Source organism: Rattus norvegicus, chromosome 18 (assembly GCF_036323735.1).
Source record: "Rattus norvegicus strain BN/NHsdMcwi chromosome 18, GRCr8, whole genome shotgun sequence".
In the NCBI taxonomy this organism is placed as follows: domain Eukaryota; kingdom Metazoa; phylum Chordata; class Mammalia; order Rodentia; family Muridae; genus Rattus; species Rattus norvegicus.
The window spans coordinates 13,377,811-13,401,881 of record NC_086036.1 but is presented as its reverse complement, the minus strand read 5'-3'; the positions used below and the strand labels follow the sequence as shown (position 1 = coordinate 13,401,881).

The 24,071-nt window shown below is 40.3% G+C and overlaps 1 protein-coding gene across 1 annotated transcript in view; it reads left to right on the top strand.

The window, feature by feature from the left end:
- Ccdc178 (coiled-coil domain containing 178) overlaps window positions 1–24,071 on the top strand; it is a 397,289-nt gene that overhangs the window by 345,202 nt on the left and 28,016 nt on the right. Inside the window, exon 22 of the mRNA XM_017601075.3 lies at window positions 18,722–18,856. Within this exon, the coding sequence (XP_017456564.1) occupies window positions 18,722–18,856 (135 nt within the window). The remainder of the gene's footprint in view (window positions 1–18,721; window positions 18,857–24,071) is intronic.

Below are 24,071 nucleotides of genomic sequence, written 5' to 3'. Positions count from 1 at the left end.
TCTACATCAGAGTGTCTATATGCCTTTTCCATTTGCTTGACAGCTTCAAAATTCTCTCAGAAATCACCTCCTGATGGTTTTTCTTGTGTGAGGTGTCAGTACCTTTTTTGAGCACCAATTAGTCACCATTTAGGAATGGAACACCAGTAGTTTCCTAATTCGGCCTTTCATTTTAAAATTTAATCTTTCAGTGTTTATATTGACTTGAAACTTGCATTCGAGAAATTCCAGAAATGTGATCCCACTTCACAATTTGGTTCGGCCACAGTGAAATCTTATTGATATGGTGCCCCCACATGTCACCGAGTGAACAAGATGGGAGAGCGGTACGCCTCTGTTAAGCGCGATTGCTGAAAGTAAAAGGGAAGTAGGGAAGGGAACAAAACCTTTGATCTGACAAGCTGTGGTAGCACTTTAACAAGCTGACGTAAAACATATAAAACTTTCCCAACTCTCTACTTATGCCAAGGACGATAGGTACATTTTCCTATGCTGCATGTAGAGCTTAGGGGGCTATCTCTGAGACATAAATAAAGAAGACGAAAATGTTTCCATGTTGACCACAATTAGACAATGCAGTGTCTAAATTCCCTGACATCAGATTTAAAGATGACACGAGGATAGATGCTTATCTTGAGTTACTGGCTTAATTAAGACAAAACTTTGCTACATGAAATAGAAATTGGTTAACAATTAGATTGTTGATGTCATACAGGGATGTGCCTTAAGGTGGAAACTGGAAGGATTTGTTGAGAATAAGGGTCAAAGTTTTCTCTATATAGACCTGAAGAAGCAATCCTGAAATATGAAGGGGACATCATAAAAGCACAAAGATGGGGTAGGCGTCACTGAAAACTTGAAAAATTAAAGATATTAAATAATGAAAACAGAGTGACCACATTAAAATTAGCATTTATTTCCTGTGTTGCCAGTGTCCTATTCAAAAAGTTCTTGCCTGGGCCAACATGGAAAAGTGTCTTCTGTAATTTTAAAATATTGTTTTCACCCTTTTATCAAAAAGAGTTCATCTTTCCCATACACTATGTCCTGATTATGGTTTCCCCTCCTATCTGGAGCCATTCCCTTTCTGTCTCTCATTAGAAAAAAATATAGGCTTCTAAGAGATGACAGTAAAGAATAAGAAAATAACATATAATGAGATAAAACAAAAGACATCACATGGAAACTGCACAAGGCAAACCAATTGTAGAAAAAAAAAGCCCAAGAAGAGGCACAAAAACCAGAGATCCACTCGTTCACACACTCAGGTGTCCCACAAGAACACTGAACTGGAAGCCATTATAAATATAAATACACACACACACACACACACACACACACACACACACACAAAGGATAGACCTGGGCAGGCCCTGTGATTGCTGCTTCAGCCCCTGTGAATTTACATGAGCTCAGTCACTTGATTTAGATGGCCTTGTTCTCCTGGGGTCCTCCATGTCCTCTGGGTGGCTCTTATACACTTTTTCTTTCTTCTCTCCACAGAGTTCACTGTGGGATCTGTGGGAAGGGATTTGACAGACATCCCATTTAGATCTCAGTGTCCATGGGCTAGCTGGTGCCTCCCCTCTTTCACACACACACACACACACACACACACACACACACACACACTGCACTGTGTCTGACTGTAGGTCTCTGTATTTGTTCTTATCTGCTGCGGGACGATGCTTCTCTGATGATGGATGAGTAAGGCACTGATCTAAGTTGATTAGAATATCATTAGAAATCATTTTATCACTATTTCTTACGTTTAGACCAGTAGTGTTTGGTTTTACCCTATGTCTATGGGCTGTCTAATCTCTGGTTCTTGGTCACCCAAGCAGTGTCAAGTGAGGGTTCCATCTCGTGGAGAGGGCCTTAAGTCAAATCAGACATTTGGTAGTACAAGCTTTGTGCCACCAGGGCCCTAGCATATTTTGCAGGCACAACTGCTTTTAGATCAAAGCTTTTGTGCTGGATTGGTTTGCACATTTTGCTTTTGATAACCTTCCCATATCCAAGATATGGGAACACAGGGGTGGAAGTTATATTTGTCTTATGCTGAAATCCTTGGTACATTTGGAATTGAGATTTGTGCAAAGTGAGAGATAAGTTCTTGTTTCATTCTTCTGCAAGCTGACATCACAGTACCCACAGGGCCACTAGCTGAAGGCACCATTTTCAGTGTCAGCCATTTGTTTCTCCAGTATACGCTTTTGGCATCTTTGTCACAAAAAAAAACAAAAACAAAAACAAAAACAAACAAAAATCTGTTTTTTGTTTTTGGACATAATAGATGTGGACCCTCAATTCTATTCACCAGATAATTGTCCGTCTGTATGCCAGCACCGTGATGTCGTCAGTTAGTGCTGTGGTTTTGTAACACAAATTGCTTTCTGTAAGAGCTCTTTTCTTGGGCAACAAATAAAAATTACTACATATGTCTGCGCACATGAAGACGTCATCCGCCCACTACACAGTTCCTCCTTTCCTCGGACGCTCACAAGGTTACTCTGTTTTGTGTTCTTTACAGTTGAAGTCCTTCCAGGCTATGCAGTCTTTTCCTTCCAGGGTATGCAGCCGTCTTTTCCTTCTGGGATTGCAGTCTTTGTTGGTTTCGTTGTCTCTTGTTTCTTCAGTTAACTTGCTCTTCTTCAGAGAGAATGGGTACTGAGTTGTTTCGTTTTTTTTCCTGGAGTTCAAAGGGGAAGCAAAAGCATGGATATCTGAGCTGTGTTAGGAGTCTGAGAGCCAAAGGCTGAGATCACCCACTCCCTTCCTAGCAATGCACCTACGTATCCAGCCCTCACACAGATACCCCAGGCTCTGCCCTTGGGAATTTCCCTAATGTACTTCAAGTCCATCAGTGCAATAAAAATATTTGTGTGAAGAATTTATCCATTTAAAAGTAAAAGTGCCCTTTAGAATCCCTAGTGAATTCTCTTGTTTACATTTTTTAAATCTCAAAATCAATGCAGTAAATTATTTTGGGGAAAAAAAAATCTCAAATCAAACCTTGTCAAAACACTGTGGTTCTTAGTATTGCCGAAGGCAGTGCTAAAATTAAAACTACCTTCCAGTCCCACACACTGAGTCAAAACCACCCAGAGTACATTCTCCATGCTTAAATCATGACAGAGGATCCCTCTTCACTCCACGTCTAAAAGCCAAGCTCCTAGTCACTTATATTTTAAAAGCATCCTCATACCTTTCCTGTTACATCACTCCGGATTTCCCTATTGAATCTTCACTTTTCTGGGTCAGAAGGCTAGCACATCACTCAATTCCTACTGCTGTTCTAGACGTTAGCATTTGGATCCTAAGTATTCATTAAATAGAAGTAATGAATAACTTTATGTTCTAAACTTCACTCATAAGTAAGTCCACATGGAACCTTTCTAATAATTGTAGACATCATGTGAGAGAATGAATGAGGGATTTAATAGAATAAAAGATACTTACATGATGATACAACAGAACTAGTCGCTAGATCCAACACAGCCCATAGTTAGCTCTGCTGGGCTGCCCATGTGTGCTTGTTTTAGAGGCCATACTCCTCCCACATTTCTACTTAGGAAAGTTATTCATGCCAGCTGACCTCACAGCCCTGGCTACCCTGAGGCAGTGGCCATAGCTGCAAGGACCAGGGGGTTGTATGTGGGGGAGGGGGCGAGGGGGTTGAGCATGTCTCTGTGGATTCCAGCTTGAGTGACAGCAACAATGGCATCTCATAAATAACTGCAAAGTTAGAAAAGGAGGTATCTTTTGAATGAGATGGTTCCAGAAACAAGGACCACAGGATATTCCAGTAGTGTCCGGATGCTAATGGGAAGGACACTCTAGCTTGAAGATGTCTGTGTTGTTGATAACGTTCGGGATAAATTATGGTGCAGCTAGTAATTTAAGTTATGGCATCATATGAAATCCCCCATGTTGAGTATATAGGAACAGAACTAAGGGTAAAAGCAGGATTAAGGGAATTCCTGGGATTTAATGGTAACTAAGGAGATGCAGTGAGCAAATGTAACTGAAAAGGAGGGTTGATGGTAGGACACTAGCAGAGCCAAGAGAGAGACCTTTCTAGAAGCACAATGACCAAAGCCTAGCAGATGCAGTGTGGAGTCTTGAATTCTTTCAGTGACATGGTAGATGGTGGGAAACTTAACACAGCCAAGAGAGAGATCCCTTCTAGAAGCACAATGACCGAAGCCTACCAGATGCTGTGTGGGATCCTGAATCTCTTTCAGTGCAATGGGAGGAGGGGTAGAAAGAGCTTATGTGAAAGAGGAGGAAAAGGCTATCAACTTCCACTGCAGAACTCAGAGTCCAGCAGCCATGTATCTTCCTGACAACTCCATTCCTCTTATCACACTAATTCAGATGACCCTGTCACCCAAAGTAACAAAGCATAGGAGGACCCAAGTCTATTCTTCAGGTGTTCAGTAATCCCTTCACTGGTAGTATCAACAGCATTTAGAATGTGATGGTATCTATGGTTTCCTGGGAGTTAATACATTCCTTGTATACTAGTCATCAGCTTTAGTCTTTTAGAATTTGGTTTATAATGCTTCCTAAAGAATGACATTGGCGGCATACATGGGAAAAGCATTGAGAGTTTATTATCAATAGCTCTTCTGTAATCTGGATTCAATTACTGTGCTATGGTTCAGATAGAGCTACAGGTCACTAGGCTTTGACCATCCAACATATTATTGCCATTTCAAATGTACTCTGGGCCACTAATTGGAGCCGTGATAGAAATAAAGCTCTCACACTGTGAATGCAGGTGACCCTCTCCTGGCTCTGCACTTCACAGCACAGCTTCTGTACCAGGTGCTGCTGTATTTCATGTTGTGTCTCATGTAAATTCAGCACACGCTCGTGAATGCTATAATTCATTGAAGGTTTTCATCATGAATCAACTTTAGGAAAATGTGTTCCTTTGGGTAGCCCCTTGACCCATTTGCATCAAAACCAGTAGGCATCAGAAGAATGAAGACATATATTATAGAAAATCATCAAAGAAAAACTGTCACCCACAGCACAAAAATGGCCACCCTAAGAGTCATCTTAGAACATTCTTTTACCTACTTTTTAGACTGCAGGGACTTAATTGCTTTAGGATAAATGATTGACCTGTAGGCAAGAAAACAGATCTGTTCATCCCTAAGACAATGACAGTAGAACCTTGCATAAGTAGATTTCATGTAACTCTACCAGCAACTGTGTCTTTAGAGAAAAACTAATTTGAGCAATGTTTTATGTTGAACAATGTATTTTGATAGATTACAAATTGATTTAGCATATCCTTGAAATCACAGAGAATAATATTAGAAATGATATTCGCTTCTTATAGATCCATTCATAAGATTTGAACATAAAAATTTAATAAAATATCTGAATTATAAATTTTTTTTGTTAAATTTCTGTTAAAATGAAGTAGTCTTACTTAGAAGCACGTAGCTACAAAACTACAAAGACTGAGAGTTTTGGAATTGCTGTCAGAATTTAATATGTAAAAAAGATTAACATAATGGTGCTGGAGTCATAGAGGGCATTAGAGTGAAAAAGAACATAGGTAGGAAGAGGAAGCAGATCAGTGAGGGACAGAGAGTTGAAAGATCAGAACTGGAGAGAATATGATCAAAGTATCATATGCATGAACAAAATTTTCAAAACAATTCACAAGCTAAAGAACAGTGATGAGAGGGAGAAATGAGATGAGCAGTATGGCCCACCTGTCTCCCCTGTGTGCAGATGCTGTGACACCCACCTGTCTCCCCTGAGTGCAGATGCTGTGACACCCACCTGTCTCCCCTGAGTGCAGATGCTGTGACACCCACCTGTCTCCCCTGAGTGCAGATGCTGTGACACCCACCTGTCTCCCCTGAGTGCAGATGCTGTGACACCCACCTGTCTCCCCTGAGTGCAGATGCTGTGACACCCACCTGTCTACCCCTGAGTACAGATGCCATGACACCCACCTGTCTCCCCTGAGTGCAGATGCCGTGACACCCACCTGTCTCCCCTGAGTGCAGATGCCGTGACACCCACCTGTCTACCCCTGAGTACAGATGCCGTGACACCCACCTGTCTCCCCTGAGTGCAGATGCCGTGACATCCACCTGTCTCCCCTGAGTACAGATGCCGTGACACCCACCTGTCTCCCTTGAGTGCAGATGCCGTGACACCCACCTGTCTACCCCTGAGTACAGATGCCGTGACACCCACCTGTCTCCCCTGAGTGCAGATGCCGTGACATCCACCTGTCTACCCCTGAGTACAGATGCCGTGACACCCACCTGTCTCCCTTGAGTGCAGATGCTGTGACACCCACCTGTCTACCCCTGAGTGCAGATGCAGGGACATCCACCTGTCTCCCCTCAGTGCAGCTGCTGTGACACCCACCTGTCTACCCCTGAGTGCAGATGCTGTGACATCCACCTGTCTACCACTGAGTGCAGATGCAGGGACATTCACCTGTCTACCCCTGAGTGCAGATGCCATGACACCCACCTGTCTCCCCTGTGTGCAGATGCTGTGACACCCACCTGTCTACCCCTGAGTGCAGATGCCGTGACACCCACCTGTCTACCCCTGAGTGCAGATGCAGGGACATCCACCTGTCTACCACTGAGTGCAGATGCAGGGACATCCACCTGTCTCCCCTGAGTGCAGCTGCTGTGACACCCACCTGTCTACCCCTGAGTGCAGATGCTGTGACATCCACCTGTCTACCACTGAGTGCAGATGCAGGGACATTCACCTGTCTCCCCTGAGTGCAGCTGCCGTGACACCCACCTGTCTCCCCTGAGTGCAGATGCTGTGACACCCACCTGTCTCCACCCAAGTACAGATGCTGTGACACCCACCTGTCTACCCCTGAGTGCAGATGCAGGGACACCCACCTGTCTCCCCTGAGTGCAGATGCTGCGACACACACCTGTCTACCCCTGAGTGCAGATGCAGGGACACCCACCTGTCTCACCTGAGTGCAGATGCTACGACACCCACCTGTCTCACCTGAGTGCAGATGCTACAGCACCCACCTGTCTCACCTGAGTGCAGATGCTACGACACCCACCTGTCTCCTTCTGGAGTAAAGACTCACTATGAACTACCTGTCTCGTCCCTGATTGCAGATGCGATATGACCCACCTGTCTCCCCAACCCAAGTACAGATGCTGTGTCACCCACCTGCTTAAAGCTCCTGATACTATTCTTTCCCATCAAAGGTGAACAATACATTGAACCTTAGAACAAAAGAAACCCTTATTTCTTTAATAAGATATAAACTCTGTACAATAAATGCATGTCTGTGTTTGCACAAAGGAATAAACAAGCTATTTGATATAAGACTTGATAGAATCTATCACAGATTACGTTTTTTCCTGCCATGCCTTCAGGGTGTCTGTGTTACCAGAGGTCCAAGGAAAATAATTGTGAGATGTGTCGGACTCTATACAGTTTAATAATAGAGTAATTTTTACCTCATTTCTGTAGACACCAGCTATAGATGCGAACGTGCATTTAGGATATAGACAGCTCTTTCTTGACATAAGCTATGTGATATTCACACCAGCCTGTGGAACAGGTTTCAAAATAAAGAAATATCTCATTAACTATGAGATTCATTTGTCGTACATACAAAGCTTTGTAAGAAAACTAGTTTTAAAAAATCAGTATTAACAGAATTTTGTGTATCTGTCATTCCTGCCTTACTAAAAAAATCTGTGGAGTAGTTTGTAATTGCCATTGTTTGGGTTATTACATTAAAAAATACTGTTTATGTGATTTGCCTGAGAGCTGCACATCACAGCTCTCTGCTGAATTAAAATTGCATGCACATATCTTTGCTTATCAGTTTTATTTATCTGTCAGAGATTGATAAAGGCAGTATGCTTCAGTGTGTGTAAAAGCTTTTAACAAGAAGGTCGGAATTATAACCATAATTTTAATAGGCTAGTGAAAATAAACAAATACCTATATTTTTCTATTGCCTATCATCTATCTAAATCTAAATATATTCATATCGTCTATCTACTACTCAAATTATTTTTCTGTTGTGTAGTAATATACTGGGTTTTTTGCCCCAAATGTCCTTGATACCATTTCAAGCCTTTCAATGTTATTTTTAACTGGATTCCTTAAGGTATGAATGTAAACCTGTAGGAGGTAGCATGTTTTCTTTATCAAGTACATGGAATCTATAGATGGTTCTGCACTGGGACTAGATGCCTCATTGTGTTTGTAAATAGAAAATAAACTAGATGGTCTGAGCTATTTAATAGTTGAATTTAGTTTTCTCCAGTATAAATATCCTTCACAGCATTTCCATGCAGACCAACAAGTTAGCACCTACAAGTTCCCACGCTACAGAACGGACGTACCTAACTTTCTGGTGACAGTGGTGTGTGGGTGCACGCATACAAGCGTACGCTTCAGAAAGCCTCTACAAGTGCAACTAAGCTTTGCTGCAAATAACCACTCCCATTTCTACCCCTGTGCCCTTTTTATAGACTTGTAATTCATTGGAACACTTTTTAGATTCCAAGAAAAAAATGAAAGAAAATGTAGACCACTGTACCCTTTCCCAGCTATCTATGAACAATCTTGTATTATCAACACCACACCCAAGATCTGCATACTGGTTACAATTGATGAGTGATCAATCAGACAAAGACCATAGCTTACATCAGAATACCTGAGTCTGTGGTCCACAACTCCACATAGGGTCTCAAAACAGTTGTAGTGTCTCAAAAAGTCTGACAACTGTGGAATGTATTTGAATGTACAAGGATAACTATTAATTGTGACCAGAAGCATAAGGATCCAGAGACGTCTCTGCAGCCTTCGTTCTGGAAACACAACACATGTGCTTTGCATTATGCATGCCGTTGCCCAGTGCCTCCACATCTGCACAGAGCAGCTGAGCTTGGATCCAGGATTATTGTATCATATGAAGTGTACCCTTTTTGCTGTACAGACAAAATTCTCTGTTCCTATAGCACCTTAATGGTTTAATTATGAAAGACAAATATTTTAATATACTTCAACAATCATTCCTAAGCACATTAACATCAAATTTTAATAATGCATCTTTTAAAAATATTGGGTTAAAACAAGAACATCCTTCTCAACATTTGCTTTTGTTGTTAATGAGTGCTATATAAAGACATAGATAGATAGATAGATAGATAGATAGATAGATAGATAGATAGATAGATAGATAGATAGATAAACAAGTGTTTGCTCTCTATGCCTTTTTATGTGTCTGTATCACTTGGGTCAAGTAAAGGATCTTGGACAATGGGGTCTTAGGTGGTTTAAATGCCCTGATTTTACATTGCAACTAAATCTGGCACACATGTAGTATACATGACAAATCCATGTTGAAAAGTATACATAACAAGATCCAGCCACCTTCACAGAATCAGACAATGTTTTACTGCCTGAAAATCTCTCTGAGCTCTATCGGTTTACTCCCAGGAAGTGAATTTTAATCTAGGAGTTATTCCCCATCTCTCTGTTTTTCCTTCCATGCTGTGTTAAAGAGAGCTGCTTACTGACTTGATTCGCTCTCTCCCTTCGACAGTGTATCTAACAGACTTCTGATATTGTATATGGATTTCTGTGTTCTTTTTATCTACCACCTTGTTCGTATGAACATACTTTTCTTTCACAAAAGTGTGAGTATGGTATTGCATAATACATTTCTTCTACAGTCATACTGATCAACTATATTTTCATTAGACCAGTGATTGACAAATCATTATTCAGTAAGACATAGATCAAAGGATGACCTTGATTTTTGCCCTGCCACTTAGAATAAATTCTGTAACGTAAGGTCTTATTTTAGTTTTTCTCATTTTGTTTTTGGTGGGTGTGTGTGTGTGTGTGTGTGTGTGTGTGTGTGTGTGTGTGAATGTGTGTGAGTTTCTGTATATGAGTGTGTGTATGTGTGTGTTTATGTGTGCATGTGTTGGTGTATGTTTGAGTATGTGTGTATGTTTGGGTGTGTATGTTTTTGTGTGACTGTGTGTATATGTGTGTGTGTTTGTTTGTATAACAAGAACATGTGTGCATACATGCAAGTGTTTTCAGTATTGACTTTTCTTTGTTTTCTAGAAATGTGATCATAGTTCATTGTTTAGATAACTCACATATGGTATTTGTATTTTAATTGAAAATTCTCTTGTTATGTCTGACTCTTGAAGGCAGTAGTTCATTACAAGAACACTTCTCATTTCCTTAAAATGTCCCTTTTTCCCAGTGTTCTTAAATTGCAAAAACCAGTTAAATTATGTCCTTTGGGGAGTTAATTATTGGCACCATATGTCTCTAAAAATCATATAATTTTATCTAAATTATTGTTGCAATGATATTTATGTTCCATAATTTACAGATAATGTAAGAAATTTTTAAGTGAGAACATGCTAGCCAGCTACTGTCTCAACATGAAAACATATAATTCATGTATAGGTTTACACAGGTTTATGTTCATAATGATGAACTTTAATATCCAAACTCAGCTTTTGCCTTTCTAAACTAGGACATTCAAAATTATAGGTCAGTCTTTAATTTTGTAAAATAAATTACAAAATTTGTATTCAAGAACTATATTAATAATATGACTTGTAATAGAGATAAGTGTCTTAACTTAATTTCTGAAACATCTAAAAGTATCAATTCTTTCTCTAATAATATAAATTCATTAAATAGTCTGGATAGTTTTTTATTGTAGGTAAGATCACATTGCACAGAAACATGATAAAAAAATCTTTTGTACAGAAGCCAGTCTCAGTTGATAAGTCAGCAGATGGTCATGTGTAATAGGATGCTGTTTTGAAAGCCAGATTATAATAGATTCTCTAAAGTAAATAACTTTGAGCCACAGAAGACGGTGGGTGCCTCCTCACAGAGATGTCAGCTTAACTGTCATCGTTATTTGTTAATGAAATGATTTGGTTCCTGGTTAGTTCAGGGTATATGTAAATAATGAGTAGGTAAGCATGGGCCTGAATCACCTGTGTCACATACAGAGCCTGGCTCTGCACGTGTGAATGAGTCCTCAGAGTTGGCCACCGCGTTCCTGCCATTCTGCCACCCAGCTTCCCGTTAATGCATCTTAGGTAACAACCAAGTTTCTGGTGCAGCATTATTTTTCCATTTTTAAACATTCTATAACACTGTACTATACATAGTATTTGAAAGTCGAGCACATTTACTTCACTTTAAAGGTGAGTGAGCATTGGACTACAACTGCACCTCAATCAGTTGGTCATCATTCCAGTAGTATGGGCTGGAGCGATGGCTCAGTGGTTAAGAGCACTGACTGCTCTTCCAGGGGTCCTGAGTTCAAATCCCAGCAACCACAAGTGACTCATAACCATCTGTAATGGGATCAGAAGCCCTCTTCTGGTGTGTCTGAAGACAGCTACAGTGTACTTGTATACATAATTCCAGTAGTACATAACTACATTGTTTCATAATTTTCACCATTTTGGCCATTTTATTATTGGGTTTTTTTTGTTTGTTTTTGTTTTTGGTTTTGGGGTTTTTTTTGTTTGTTTGTTTGTTTTTTTTGGCTGCAGGTTTAGTTTGGGGGCTTGTTATTGTAGTTATTATTGATGATGATGGGGGATGATGATGGTGGGGATGATGATGATGATGATCATGTTCTTCCTTGAGGAGATATGCTGAATTCTTTTCAAAAATTTTCAGAAACTGTCATGTGTCACTGCACATGACACCAGCCAGTCTACTGGAAACCCTGCTGCCGAGCCTCAGGGCTCCTGATTCTGCAGATCAGTGTGGCTGTATTTCTAGAAAAAGCCAAGTTGGTGGTGATTCAGAGGGTCTGAGAACGGCACTCATAGAATCCTGATCTAGAATCCATCCAGAGTCGTCCGCTTTTGTACAGAATCTCAAGTTGGTCTCCACAGTCTCTGTGAACCTAACCACAAATCCGCATAGCTTCCTGAATATTTGCCCATCCTGTGCTTTCAGCGCATTTTAGGGTTGTTATTGTTATGATGAAACACCACAAACAAAAGCGCCTTAAGGAAGGCAAGGGTTGTTTGGCTTACACTTCCCTGTTATCATTGGAGGAAGTCAGGGCAAGCACTCAAGCAGGGCAGGAGCCTGGAGGCAGAGCAGAAGGTGATGTGAAGACCATGGAGGGATGCTGCTTTTACTGACTTGCTCCCCAAGACCTGCTCAGCCTGATCTCTAATAGAACTCAGGACCAGCAGCCCAGAATGACTCTGCCCGGGATGGGTTGGGTTCTCCCACATCAGTTATTAACCAAGAAACTGCTCAACACGCTTCCCATAGCCCAATTTTATTGCAACACTTTTTCAATTGAGGCTCCCTCCTCTCCAGTGACTAGCTTGTGTCCAGTTGATATAAAACTAGACAGCACAACTAGCCCTTTGACAATTTGACACATCAATGCATCACAAGCCACAACCTTCCCTTTCTCATTCATCCACAAAACTTCACATTAATAGGAACATCACAATATAAAATATTCCAAATTTGAAAAGTTCTACAATCTTTAAAAATTGAAACACCTAGAAATTCACTCTCTTTAAATAGCTGTTCTCTTTTAAAAACCCACAGATTTTAAAATTTAAAGTATTTCAACTGTTGACTCCTGTTAAATAAAAGTAAATTAAATACTTTCTTACTTCAACATGGACAAACCAGGGTAGAGCCACGATCTCAACATAGCAACACCCAATTCCAAAAAGTATAAACAACTCAATTATCTGGGATTCTCTCAGGATCTTCTGGGCACCTCCAAGGAACTTGGGTTGCTTCTCCAGCCCTTCCCTCTGCTGTCCTCACAGCTTATATTCTAAGATGCAGATGGCTCTTTGCTCGACCACCACTGCTGCTCTTAGTCACCATTCTATGGTGCTGGAATCTCCTAAAGGCTGCCGTCTTCCGCAACTGGGCTGTACTTTCACTGACAGCCTCTGCTAGTCTCTCCTTGTAATGCAAAGCCTCAACTTTTCTCCATGACCCCCTCCATCCTGGGACTTCCGCTGAGATGCCAAGCCTCAGCTCTTCTCCATGACCTCTTCATGCCTTCAAAACCAGTACCATCTGGAGGACTCCTACAGTAACAAGTTCAGCTGTGTGCGCAGGTACTCTGCCAGCACAACTAACCCTTTGCCAACTTGACACACAAACACATCACAAGCCAGAACCTTTCCTTTCCTGGCTAATTTCTCAGCTCCAGCTGACCAGCTTTAATTGTCCCAGTAAAGCAAAGGTTTTACTTCAGTGGTCCTGGCCTCTTGTTAAACATGACTGACTCTTCGATCGCAGCTAAGGAGAACCACATATTCATTACACAAATGGCCCAACAGAGTCTTTGCTTCCCTTTGAAACATCAGAAGCCAAGCCTCCATCTCCTGCACTGCTGTCTACATTTTTATCTTCCAAGCCCCTACAGAACAACTCACAAGCAATGGCTTTTCTAGCCCAAAGTTCCAAAGTCCTTCCACAGCCTTCCCCAAGACATGGTCAGAACCACTCACAGCAATGCCACACAATCCTAGTCCCAGTATGTCAGAGTTTGGGTTACTATTGCTGCGAAAAAATACCATGACCAAAGCAAACTTGAGAGGAATGGGGTAATTTGACTTAACATTTCCATAGCACTGATCTTCACTGGAGGAAGTCAAGACAGAAATTCAAACATGGTAGGATGCTGGAGGCAGGAGCTGTCTAGGTTCAGGGTCTAGAAGTTAAAACATAATTACAATATTTTTCTCCCCTTCTCCCTCCAAACCATCTCATATGCTCTTCCTCTCTTTCCTTAAAATGCACAGTCCCTTTGTTCACTAATTGCTATTGCATGTGCATGGGCACACACACATATATACATGCATGCATACATACATACATACATACATACATACATACATACATATTTCTAAATATAATCTGCTCAGTCCATATAATGTTACTTGTATAAATAATTTCAGGGCTGACCATTTGACATAGGAAAACCAATTGGTATACTTCTCCTAAGAAAGGTCACCTCTCCTGCTTACAGTATTACTCAGTTGCCTGTAGTTCTTGTGTAGGGTCAAGGCCTTGTGCACTTTTCTTCATCCAGTTTGGCATATTACTGCTGTTGCCATGGTTAGGAGTCATGCTGGAGAGACGACTTTATAGATATGGATTCTGTAGGTACTAGGAGACACGATCTCACAGCAAACTCCCTCATCCTCTGCCTTTTACAATCTTTCTGCCTCTTCTCTTCACAATTTTCCCTGAGCCTTAGATGTGGAAGTTGTATTGTAGGAGTACCTGCTCTACAACTCTGTACTTTGATTGGTTGTGGTTCTTTGTAATGGTCTCTGTCTATGCCACATAGAGAAAACTTCTCTTCCTAAACTTTCAATTCTTTCTCCTTTCTACTGAAGACTGGTAGTTATAGACTTTCCCAAAACCTCAAAAATGCAGAGGTATTAGTCTTTCTGTGTTGGTTCTAATGACATTCTCTATTCGAGAGACTTCAATCTGTGCTCATATATTGGCAAATTTAAGGCTGTTGTGGTATTTTCATGCAAGAACACAGAAACCCGTGAATAGAAATAGACCAGCGTCTGGCTTTGGGTCTCTGCATCTGTTTTAGTCAGCTGCTGGGTAAAGCCTCTCAGAGGACAGTTATGGTAGGCTCCTGTCTTCAAACGTAACATTATCATTAATACTGTCAAGAATTGGTGCTTCTCAAGTTGAGCCATTGGTTGGCCATTTCTTCAGTCTCTGCTCCATCTATGTCCCTGCATTGCTTTTAGACAGGACAAATTTTAGGTCAGAGTCTCTTATGGATGAGTTGGGGGAAAGACTGAAAGCCCTGAAGAGGACAGGAACTCCACAGGAAGATCAGCAGAGTCAACTAGCTAAGCTGGACCCTTGGCAGCTCTCAGAGACTGAGGCAACCAAAGAACATTCACTGGCTAGACCAAGGCCCTGGGGAACATAACCTATCTTATCTGGCTGCAGTGGGAAAGGATGTATCTAATCCCGCAGAGACTTGATATGCCAAAGTGGGGAGTTACCCAGGGGGATCCCACCCTCTTAGAGGAGAAGGGGAGGGAGAAGCAGGAGGGACTCTGTGCGGGGTGGGGGGGACTTGGAGAGGGCAGATTTTGAGATGTAAATAAATAAATTAACTTATTATAGTTATAATAATAATAACAGACCATGTCCAGTTGCTTCTGCACACTCTGCTTGTGGTGTGAGAAGCACTACCCTTCAGCCATGCTGTTAACACAAGCCAAGAAGTTTTCACTTGTGCAAACTGCCTTCAGATTTAAGAACTTCTTTGAAGCCCAGCTTCTTTCTTCTTTCTAGCTACTATAATATTAATTCATCATTCTTGTGACAAGAAGGTTTCACTCGTGGATCGGTTTCCAGTATCCTGGCATCTCATGGGAAAATCTTCCAAATAACCACATCCTCAACATAGAAAGTACACCCAAAAAGGAGTAGGAAAGGAGAAGCAGTGTTTTAGCATGTGTTCCCACTATGAGGAATTTGTTATTGTTTTGCGGTACCAGGGATCAAAAGCAGAGCCTTATGCCTGCTGGTCACCTCATCTACCACCATGCCCTTCAGTGAGATATCTGATGCTACGTGATGGGACTAAAGAGATCTTTAGACCTTAATAACTTGAAAACCATTATTCCAGGCTTATTACTGTGAACATTCATTGTTCTGACTGTGTACACTCTACTCTATGTTTAAACAGTAAATTTCCACTTGCTCGTCTTGAAACATTTATATTAAAATAATATAGTTGAACATCATATAAGTACACAATTTCATGGAAACATGATATGTATGTAAAGTTTTCTAATTCATTTCCTACTAACATTGTACACATGTAAACAAGTCCTCATTTCATAGTACAACTTATTTTTTAAGACAATCTGTGGCTCAGATCTGTAACACTTTGGTCGTTTGTAGAACACTTCATGACAGCTCTTAGCCAGAATCCACAATTACATGCCAAAGGCAGGAAGTGATTGGATTCTAATCATTATGTCAACACAGTTTGGAATATGAGCTTTAAGTTAGAAGTAACCTCTTAAACTTAATGACTTTTAGACTGTGTGAAGAGGACTCCAGCAGACAGCAACAACCCGTGGTCTACTAACAAGGAATGAAGACAAAAAATTTTTAAGGAAAATTTGTTAAATCCCTTCAGAGCCTAGATCCTAAGTGATTTATAGAAAGGTTTTTATTAACAAGTTTTATCTATTTACTTATTTATTATATAATATAGCTACTTTATTGAAAATGTTTTGCTCCTCTTTTAGGCTATTGAGTCAGAAAATACAGAACTACACATTCGTATGTTTTAGTATGTTTTCTAGGTATAATAGTTAATAATGAGTTATTCCACAAGATAATTTTCTGATAATTTTAGTTTATACCCAAGTAAGGAATTTTCTACTCTTCTCTCCATCTTTGCACTTCAAAACAAGCTACCCTGTCTGCCAGGACATATTTTACTATAGGACCAAGTGTGATGTCATAAGTTTAAACATGTGTGTTAAGAAATAATTCTTGCCTAGCGATGGTAGCACCTGCCTTTAATCTTAGCACCCAGGAGGCAGAGCCAGGCAGGTCTCTAAACTCAAGGCAGTCTAGTTTACAGAGTGAGTTCTAGAATAGCCAGGGATACACAGAGAAATCCTGCTTGGAAAAACTAAAATAATAATAATGATAATAATAGTAATAATAGTAATGTAATAATAACCAAAACCTTTGTCAGCACATTTCTTGTTACTGAAGTCCAGTCAATTTTCCTGGTGGATTCTGTAGCCCTGTCTGGTTTCTAACCCAAGGTAATTTGTAAATTAAATACAATCTCTTATGCACATTATTGTCAGTACAAATTGACAAGTTGTTAAAGTCAAGATACAGGGCCATGTATTAATTCTGACATACTACTACACAACTCCAAGACCCACATCCTCCTCCTGTCCTTGGCACAGCTTGGATAATCTTATGTGATCATTCCTATACTTGTGTGCATACCAAAGGAATACTACATTTTCCAAATGCAGGAATGGGTGCATCATCATACAGTTTACCACCTGCCATTAATGATCACACTTGGCTTATGTTACAGACAAGCAATTTCCAAAAAAAATTTTTTTTCACTGAACTTCTGTTCCAAAGTAATTGTAAGCATTAATTTGCTGACATTACTTTAGATTTCTAAACTATCCAAAATTCCTCTAAATTTATTATGAACTATATAATTTATCATTAGCCAAGCAGAGATGTGTTTTTAAAGGTATTTTTGTATTAAATTAGTGGAGAGTAGTGGTTTCATTTTTTTGGCATGTGAACTGAGCCTAAGAGAGAGAGAGAGAGAGAGAGAGAGAGAGAGAGAGAGAGAGAGTGTGTGTGTGTGTGTGTGTGTGTGTGTTGTACGAAGCCTAATGAGGTTATTGAGAATAAAGACTCACACACAGCATCAAGCATTTAAAATCACTCCCTCAAAAAATGTTTTAGTGAACTATATACAACTAAGATTTCTGGAATTCACGAAAGATTTCTTGAATGTTTTACAGATGGTTTTGCTCCTGTACCTTTGACTCCCTAACAGCCATACCTTAGCATGTTTTATTTTAGGTGTGAAGAGATGTTTATATGAGTTCCCACTTTGTCATAGATTTGTTTCTTTCCACTTTGCAATACACTCTAAGTGCTTATTCATACTACCACACCCCAAATGAGTTTTCAATGGCAGAATATACTATGTGACTATTTGGGTCTTTTGTAAATGTAGTTTGTTGTTAATTTTGATAAATTTATCCCGATTCAATATAGACTTACCATAGTAATTCTTACAGAATGCTGTCTGAAGGAAAGAGTTCCTCCCTCCGTCCCGTCCCTCCCTCCCTCCGTCCCTCCCTCCCTCCTCTCTCTCTCTCTCTCTCTCTCTCTCTCTCTCTCTCTCTCTCTCTCTCTCTCTCTTCAGGTCCAAAGTTTAATGTGCCACTCCTAAACATTTGCATCTTTTGTACCTTAGCATTGACATGGACGCGCTTCCATGTCACGTGATCAAAGAAAGGCAGATTAATCCAGAGTCCTCGCTGGAAATCCCCCTCCCTGTTTTTTCCCTCTCCTCCGCAGTTGATGGCTAACTTAATTCTCCCTGGTTTTGTCATGCTCTGATGCACACATCCTCAGCCATAGTAAGCGTTAAGAGTAAGAAAAAGATGCAATGGTGTCCATCAAAGTCTTCAGGTTGCATTTTTTAAACTTTGACTTGACCCGATGTGCCATTCAAAAAGCGTCAAAAGAATTTTTTTTTTTTAACAGAAAGGTTCAATATGTCCCGAGGCTATCGGTTTTGAGTTAAACTGGGTGAAGTAGAAATATTTTACTCATCAGCTTTGCAGTCACAGAGTTTGCTTCAGCTAGAACAAAACTGCTGAGGCATTTAGAGAAAATTAACCCCCCATCCTGGCGGCCAGATGTGACTGGTCTCCGACCAATGCACATGAGCGGGCTGAAAAATCAAGAGACTGTGAAATTCCTGTCAGGTCCGTACAGTGCGGAACGGGCCATTGGCTGCTTTCTATATTTCCCTCCATCATTCTTCTTGAACGGTGCCATTAATTTCCTCTCCTCCCCTGACTTGTGTGTTTTTTTTTCCCCTCCCTGTCGCCTTTAGCTCTGTCAGCTGCAAAGAAAGCTGGGCCAGAAATGGCAAGAGTACTTCCGACTGTTGATCCTTTTTAACCAGTCTAAGCTGGCCAAGTTCCAGGGAGACTCCCAGAACAGCATTCAGAAAATATTTGTTGTGCAGGTAGGTGACTGAAGGGAAAGAGGCAAGATTATTCTGATCTAGATTGGAAAGCAAATGACGGGCTGTGTGGTGAAGCATTGAAACCGTATCCCATCAGAGTTTTATAAATTTTTAACCTCTTTGATAGACTGGGGTTGCATGAAGGATGAATTCAGTAAGTGAGAACACATACCACACACCGTGCATACTTTGGGGGAACAGGGAGATTGGACCGACTTATCTCAAACCTCAGGGAAGATATTGATACATACATTCTATAAAAATGTGTTTATTTTCCAGCTTCCAAGCTTTGTGAATGCCATTCTGCTCAGGGTATGTGTGTGTGTGTGTGTGTGTGTGTGTGTGTGTGTGTGTGTGTGTGTGTGTAGAGGTATTTCCATTCCACATAATTTGTCTTCTTCAATCATTCTCCACCCTTCTTGAAACAGAATCTCTCATTAAAATACAATCTGGAGTTCTGTTTGGGAGAGACTCTGTGGTCAGTGATCCTCAGGTGTCCTCTGTGGACAGTGGTCCCCAAGTATCCTGTGTGGTCAATAATCCCTGGGTATAATGTGTGGTCAGTGGTCCTCAGGTATCCTGTGTGGTCAGTGGTCCCCGGGTATCCTCCTGGTTCTACCTCCCCAAGGACAAGATTTTAGACATATGCCGTTTGCCATTGTGTTGCACAAGAATTTTTTGTTTGAACTTGGATGCTGGAGATCCAAACTCAGGCCCTCATGGCTGCACACCAGGTGCCTTGCATCACCATTCTGATTTCAGGAATATTGACAATGATTTCCTGAAGACACTTCAGTGTCAAGTGTGCTCTTTTGAAATCGTGGCTCCTGTTTGTCCTGTCTACCCATCATCTTCATATATATATATATATATATATATATATATATATATATATATATATATATGTGAGAGAGAGAGAGAGTTGTGCCTAGAACATCTGTGCTTCCAGATGCGGGTGGCATATATAACTCCTTTGCTTCCAGATGCAGGTGACGTTTTGCTACCTGTATTACAGTCTGGAAAAGCATTTGGTGACTAGATTGTCTTTAAGAGTCTACCAGGCTTGTAGACCCACTATTGGCCAAGTGAAGACTCTTGGTGGAATGTTACTCCAAGTTGCTCCAAGCTAACGTTTTACCATTTAAAGTGTCATACAGCATTTTAAACACATCTGTTGCCATACAACATATTATGATATAGGTAGAAAATAAATAATCATTTTAAATAAATAAAACGCAAATGTGGGTGGCTCCTCACCGTGCTTCTCTTTTCCATTTTCAATGGTTTCTAAGTGTCCCAATAACTTAGTCTCAGAAAAAAATGTTGAATTTCTCTCTAAATATTTATGTTCTTATAAATAGTACAAATTGTAAAATTTCACTGTGAATTGCAGTGGGTTTAACAAATACTGAAAAATGTTTGAATAAAACATACTTGAATATGTGTAAGGTGCGTGCTTAACCCAAAACCTTCACACTGTCTCCGTTCCTGTTGATTGTTAAAAATGATCCTGAAAAATATTAGACAACTACTGGATGAAAACTACCAGCTCAGCCGTCGGAAGACTCAACTGCATGTGAATGATAGCATGCAAAGCCGATTCAAAGCACATGTTCAACAGAAAAGCAAAGCTTGGGTTCACCCTTGGAGCACTGTTCTCAGAGCAGCAAACAGCAATAACAGCAGCCCTGCACTTGACAGAAAACGAGGATCAAAGAAGCTTTTTGATTTATAGGCTCAAGCAGAAGCCAGAAAGATTAATGATAACCAGAACAGAATTAAGACTTAGTCCATTTGACTTTGTAGCCTTGTGTATAGAATGAAAATGTTTAAGTACATTGATTGGCCATGATTTTGATAGGACACAAAGCGAACTTCTACAAAACCAAACCAAGCCACGGGTCTAGCAACCACATAAGGCACCATGTCTCTGCTAATGTAGCACAGTCTCTATGGTCGTGGCCTCATAGGTGCTCCTTTATTTCATTGTTCCTGTAATTCCTGCTCTTTCTCGTTGTTAATTTACATGATGCTGTAGTATGTGATACTTCTCTCCCATCTTATGGAGCAGATGTCCTGAGCACTACCCAGTCACTCAAGGTATATAAGCAGCCACCACATGCACATGTGACCTTGGGCTGGGCTGCACACAGGGTACATCTTTCTGAAAGGATAACTTTCAACACAATTTTCTTAGGTTTGATATATGTGCAGCAATGTATTCAATGTAGAAAACATAGTTTAGGAGCCATACCAACACTGTTAAGAGAAACGGTAATAAGAGGGGCCAGGGAAGGGAGAGGATTGGACACACAGTGAAAAGCACCGAACAAGCATGTAAAGACTACAATACAAAGTTACCATTCTCTTTGCTGATCTCTAAAAGCCACCAATAGGACCAAAGTAAAGGAAAGATTGGCAGGCTACTTCCATAAAGCATGGCTGGTTACTCACCATGTAGATACAGTTAGGCGTAAACAGGGAAAGATGTTGCAGATCTGTAGTAGGAATGAAGATTTTGAAAATCAACCCAGGGAAGCTGTTGCCCCTACCATGCTCCTATGGCCTCTGGACACACATCTCGTAGCCTATCAGCAATCTTTCACCAGCAGTATGCCAGGTTTCTAAAATGGAAAATCCTTCTTCTCCTTGTCCATCTTTTCCCACCTAAATTAATTGGGGTTCTTGAAACATAATCAGAAGAATTTTGAGTCTGTAATTGATCAAGATTAAATATGGGAACCTTTAAGCTTTCCTCCCAGCTTCAGGGGCCTATAGTCTTATTTATAGATGGAAACATTCATTGTTTCTTTTTCCAGGAATTCTAATGTGTTAAATAATTTATAGACATACCCCATATATATATATATTTATATATGCATACACAGAGAGAGACAGAGACAGAGACAGAGACAAAGAGACAGAGAGAGAGACAGAGAGAGACAAACAGAGAAGGGGGGGACAAAAATCCAAAATCACTTATCCACATTATAAAATAAAATATCTCTATGCAATCTTTTCAAAATAAAAGAAATTGTAAAAAATAAATGCATTGCAGGATTAAAATAGAAATTACACTTGAATAAAATGGGTAAATCTTATAGGATGGTTTTAGGTGATATGAAAGATATTTTAATATATGTACAATAATTTAAGAATTTTTGCGATGAGTCTAGAAAAAGTTATCATCACTAAACTATCTGAGGAAAAGCAATATGGTAAAATTTGAATAATTCAAAAGAAAAGAAGAAAGGACAAGCATAGAAAAAGAAAATATGATCAAACATTTAATGATTTGATAACTATGAACAGCTCCAGGATGCACTTGTAATCTTCAGGTTTGCCGATCACTCATAAAGGCAAATCCACATCATTTAGAAGTTGTACAGTTAAAAGCTACAGACAATGGCTGCAGAAAGAGAGAGACAGAGAAAGAGAGGCAGAGACAAAGAGGGGAGGAAGAGAAAGGCAAAGAGACAGAGAAACAAAAACAGACAGACGAGAGAGAGAGAGAGAGAGAGAGAGAGAGAGAGAGAGAGAGAGAGAGAGAGAGAATGAATCAGGAATCAGCCTTCTCTGGGAATGAGCTCACGGGATAGATTATCCAATTCCAAATGATCAGTCCTAAGCACATATACATACAAGCAACTGTAACGGACCCTGTAGCTTTTATAAATAGTTTTGTGTGTGTGTTGCTGTGCCTGTGTTCATGTGTGCATGTACATGTGCATGTGTATGTGTACGTGTGCATGTAGTGTGTAGAACAATGATCATAGAAGGGGTCAGGAACTTGAGAGGAAATTATGTAAATGTGGTATTCATGTATAAAAATCTCAAAAGTAGTGTAAAAATGTAAAAGTTTCAGTCTAAGAAGAAATGAGAAAGACTGAAACTGAAATACTCAAATTCATATGTTTCTGACATATAAAAGATATCTGTTAGGACTTATCAGTAACAAGCCTAATGCACCGGACGAAAATACCTTCAGAATATGTGAAGTAATACATGGTTGAAATCCAAATAAAGCTAAATTAATCCACAATCAAAATAAGAGCTATTTATAACTCCTAAGGTTCTTTATTTAGTATATTTTGAGAATTTCATACATAAGCACTCTATATTTTCCCCTTCTCCCTCTCCCCATCAAACTCCTCTCTCATATTCATGCCATCTTCTTCCTTAGTAATTATTATCACATAAAATAGCACTGTATATATATGATATATATATATATATATATTGAGAGAGAGAGAGAGTTTTCAGTGGTGAAGTTACTGTTACTATCAATAAAGAACACTACCAATCCTTCTTCAAGAATAAAAAATAATATCATGTATCAAAATGCGAGGATTTGCCTTTAGAAAATATATCCATGTGATTTAATAGAAATAATCAAAAGGAGATTTTGTTTTTATTCAATATGCACTAAGCAGTGATTATTATGAGCAACAATGTTCTCTAATAATAAGAAACAAAATAACATATAAGAAAACTCCCTCAGTTTCATATGTTTTATAAAATAACCAGAGGCAGAGATAGTGGGTAAGAAAAGGTCAAAGCTATCATGGTCATAGTGCCGTTTCTGTCACCAAGAGAGAGTAAGCACTAGAGTGTTTGAAGATTTATGGTATCTTATTTCATGTGTATGAGTGTTTTGCCCTCATGTATATAAGAGAACATCTGGTGCCTGTGGAGGTCAGGAAAGGCTATCAGATTCATCAGAACTGTTCCAGAGGGTTGAGAGCTATCCTGTGGGTGCTGGGAACTGAACCCCTGGGTATTCTGGAAGAGCAGGGAGTGCTCTTAACTATAGAGCCATCTGCTCACCAGGAAGCATTAAAACTAGTAAGACGTGTGGGCCCTGAAGGGGATAGGAACTCCACAGGAAGACCAACAGAGCCAACTAACCTGACCCTCAGGGCTTCTCAAAGTCTGAACGACCAAGCAAAGAACATACATGGGCCGGAGCCAGGCCCACTTTCACATAGGTAGCAGATGTGCAGCTTGGTCTTCCCGTGGGTCCAGAACAACTGGAAAAGGGCGTTATCCCCAAAGCTGCTGCATGTACATGGGGTATGTGCTAGCTGGTCTGCCTTTATCTGGCCTCAACGGGAGAGGAAGGGCTTAGCCTCTCAGAGACTTGACATGCCAGGGGTCCCCACCAGCTCAGAGGAGAAGAGGAGGGCAGAGTGAAGAAAGGAGTGTGGAGATGGTG